This window comes from Mandrillus leucophaeus, unplaced genomic scaffold, assembly GCF_000951045.1.
Source record: "Mandrillus leucophaeus isolate KB7577 unplaced genomic scaffold, Mleu.le_1.0 Scaffold1, whole genome shotgun sequence".
NCBI classification, from domain to species: Eukaryota; Metazoa; Chordata; class Mammalia; order Primates; family Cercopithecidae; genus Mandrillus; species Mandrillus leucophaeus.
The window spans coordinates 14,955,146-14,958,336 of NW_012098097.1; the positions used below are offsets into that span (position 1 = coordinate 14,955,146).

General features: G+C 66.7%; 1 protein-coding gene across 1 annotated transcript in view; it reads right to left on the minus strand.

Moving 5' to 3' along the window:
* Window positions 1–818: 818 nt before the first annotated feature.
* Window positions 819–3,191, minus strand: part of AATK (apoptosis-associated tyrosine kinase) — a 22,410-nt gene continuing 20,037 nt past the window's right edge. The window contains exons 10-14 of the mRNA XM_011967883.1: window positions 2,479–2,628; window positions 1,685–2,110; window positions 1,387–1,564; window positions 1,031–1,204; window positions 819–944 (exon numbers count right to left, since the gene is read on the minus strand). Of these exons, the coding sequence (XP_011823273.1) occupies window positions 819–944; window positions 1,031–1,204; window positions 1,387–1,564; window positions 1,685–2,110; window positions 2,479–2,628 (1,054 nt within the window). The remainder of the gene's footprint in view (window positions 945–1,030; window positions 1,205–1,386; window positions 1,565–1,684; window positions 2,111–2,478; window positions 2,629–3,191) is intronic.

Here is a 3,191-nt window from a genome sequence, read left to right on the forward strand (position 1 = left end):
GTCACCAGACCTTGGCCAGAGTCCTGTGACTGGAGACCCCAGCCAGTGCACGGTGGGGTGGGCAGGCCAGGAAGGGGCCTTGGTGGAGAGGTGAGGAGGGGACAGCGTCCATGATGGGGCACAGTCAAGTGGCTTAGGGGAGACCCCGAAAGCTCAGGGAGGCGGCCTGGCCCATGGGATCTGACAGTTCCCCAGAAGCAGAAGGCGGCCAGACCGCAGCCTGGGAGTGGTGGGGGCCGCGGGGGAAGCCGCAGAGGTGAGGGCAGGAAGGGGCGCCCGCCCCGGGGCAGACCACTACCCTGGGCAGCTCGGCCCCACCCCTTCAGAGGCTACACCACGTGGGAATGAACAGTCTGTGCTGGGTGCTCAGGATGGGGGCGGGGCTTCCAGGCTGCGGTTGTGGGAGATCCCAGCACCCCCACCGTCACCTCCTCTGCCTGGCACGGCCTGACCTACACTCCCCTGAAGGCAGCCAACACCCCGCCCGGACCCTCTCCCCAGGCACAGGTGCACACCGAGTCTCCCATCCCAGGACAGGTCCCCCAGCATGCTGAGGACGGGCTTTTGGCTTGTGGCCCTGTATGTGTGCTCTGACCCCACCATGGGTGGGCGTCAGCCCAGGGGTCCCTGGTGCACCTGTCAGGGCAGTGTCTCCACCAGTGTGGGGTCGCCACCTAACCAGCCACTTGGGCTGCTGGCGTGCGGCCACTACAGGTGGCTCCGGCAGCCCTCCAACCTCACTACTCGTGGCCACGGTTTGACATGGGTAGGCGGGTGGCACTCGGCCTCAGCCCCTCACGGCGCCACCAGGGCTGCACTCACCACACGTTCCCGCTCTTGGTCTGGTCCACGACAAGCAGGTTGCTGTGCACCTCGTCCACCAGCTCCGGTGCGATCCAGCGCAGAGGCACCCACAGCTGGTCGGCGGTCACGAAGTAGTCTTCCTGTTGGCACAGGGACGGGTCACCCCTGCCGGCGCAGGCCCCGCCCCTCATGCCCAGCCCAGCCCAGCCCAGCCCACCCCACTCACTCTGTACTTGCAGTGAGCCAGGCCGTAGTCACCGATCTTCACCGTCAGGTCGGCCGTGAGTAGGCAGTTCCGCAGGGCCAGGTCGCTGCAGGCAGGGTCAGGGGCGGGGGCAGGGTCAGGGTCAGTGGGGTGTGCCAGGTCGGGGAGTCCAGCACAGGGGTCCTTTGCCAAAACCTGGATGGCTCACATTCCAGGCCGGAAGGGGCACTGGAGATGCTGCCACCACCCACCCCTGCCTAGGGCCCTATCCTGTGCCCAGCCCCGAGACCTGGGGAGGGACCGTTTGCGTGGGCCTCCAATGTTACGATGCAGATGAGAATGGGGCCTAGAGAGGGTGAGGACCTGCCAGAACCCACCTGACCCGTCCACGCTTCTCCAGCGCCCCCGCCGGGCCGCAGAGAGCGCCAGCGCCGCTCAAACTCCTCCTCTGCTTCGGTGGCGCCCTTGGCACACAGGTAGGACAGCAGCAGGTGCACCTCCTCAGCTGTGGGCCGCTGCTCCGGCTGCAGCCAGCAGAACTGCATCACCTCGTACCTGCGAGGAGGTCCCACGGGGGCCACGTCAGAGGCAACGCTGGCCAGGAACGCATCCATGGGGCAGGGATGGGGTTCCCCTAACTCCCAGTGTCTTGGGGACGTTAAGGGCATCTCCCACCCCAGAGCCTGTCTCTTATACACATCTAGATGTGTATAAGAGACAGGGTCCGGACTGAGCGTGGCGGGGAAGGCCTCCGCGCCGCGGCCCGCCTCCCACTTGTACTCGAAGTTGAGGCCTCGGCTGGTCTCGGTCACCGTCAGCACGTCGTCGCCATCCGCGTGGAAGCCGTCGCCCGCGAACTGCTCCAGCAGCGGGAAGGACGAGGCGGCGGCGAGCTCCACCACCCCGCCCAGCGTGGGCCCCGCCGCACCGGGCCCAGGACCCACGCCGCCCCCGCCGGGCCGCAGAGAGCGCCAGCGCCGCTCAAACTCCTCCTCTGCTTCGGTGGCGCCCTTGGCACACAGGTAGGACAGCAGCAGGTGCACCTCCTCAGCTGTGGGCCGCTGCTCCGGCTGCAGCCAGCAGAACTGCATCACCTCGTACCTGCGAGGAGGTCCCACGGGGGCCACGTCAGAGGCAACGCTGGCCAGGAACGCATCCATGGGGCAGGGATGGGGTTCCCCTAACTCCCAGTGTCTTGGGGACGTTAAGGGCATCTCCCACTTGAGTGACGCCCCAAATCTGCCAAGGCAGGCCCAGCAGCGTGGGAGCAGGAGGTGGTTGGGCACTCCCCCTAAGCCTTCCCTCCCTGCACACAGGGGTGCAGAGGTGGTGGGTAGAGGCCCTATCAGAGGAGAGGGGAGACCAGGGAGGGCTGGAACCCCAGGGGGTCAGGGTGAGCCGCCTCTGCCTGGGGGTCAGGATACCCCATCTCGGCCTGGCTGTCCGGGACGGGGTGGTAGGGCCCTCACCAGCGGTCCGACAGGGTCAGCTGCAGCTGGGGCTTGGGCAGCTTGAGCTGCTGCTCCCGGACCGCGTACGCCAGCACCTGCTGGTCCGAGTGCTGGGGGTAGGGCTGCGTGCCCAGCTCAAAGAGCTCCCAGATGGTCACGCCCAGGGACCTGTGGGGTGACAGCCGTGAGTCAGGGCTGGGCACAGCAAGGGCCGCGCAGGATCCCTGGGGTGCCGAAGGGGCAGCTCCCGCCATCACGCCAGTGCCTCAGGACCAGGGCCTGGTACCACATCGGCCGCCCCTCCCTGAGGACAGCCCTTCCTTTCAGCAGACAGAATGTGCACCTGGCCAGGCCCAAGCCCAGCACCTGTGGAGCCTGCACATAAAGGCCAGGCTGGCCAAATCCATCTGCTTGTCCACTCATTCATTCATTCACTGATGCACTGAAGACCAGACACTGCCCAGTGTGGGAGCTGCCCTGGCGGAGCTGGAGGGCAGGTGTGGAGCCCGAGGCAGGGTAGGGCCAACATCAGCAGGGGACTGAGGGAGCGGGAGAGAGGGGACGCCTCAGGCCAGCATGGGCAGGGCTGGGGAACAGGCAGGGGTGCACAGAGCATGTGGGCGAGTAGGGCAACTGGGGTCTCCTTCCCGTGAGCTGTGGCTTCACCTAGCCACTTTGGTCCCTGGCTGTCCCAAGAGGCTGCAGAGTGAGACAGAGGCGATTTAGCAAGA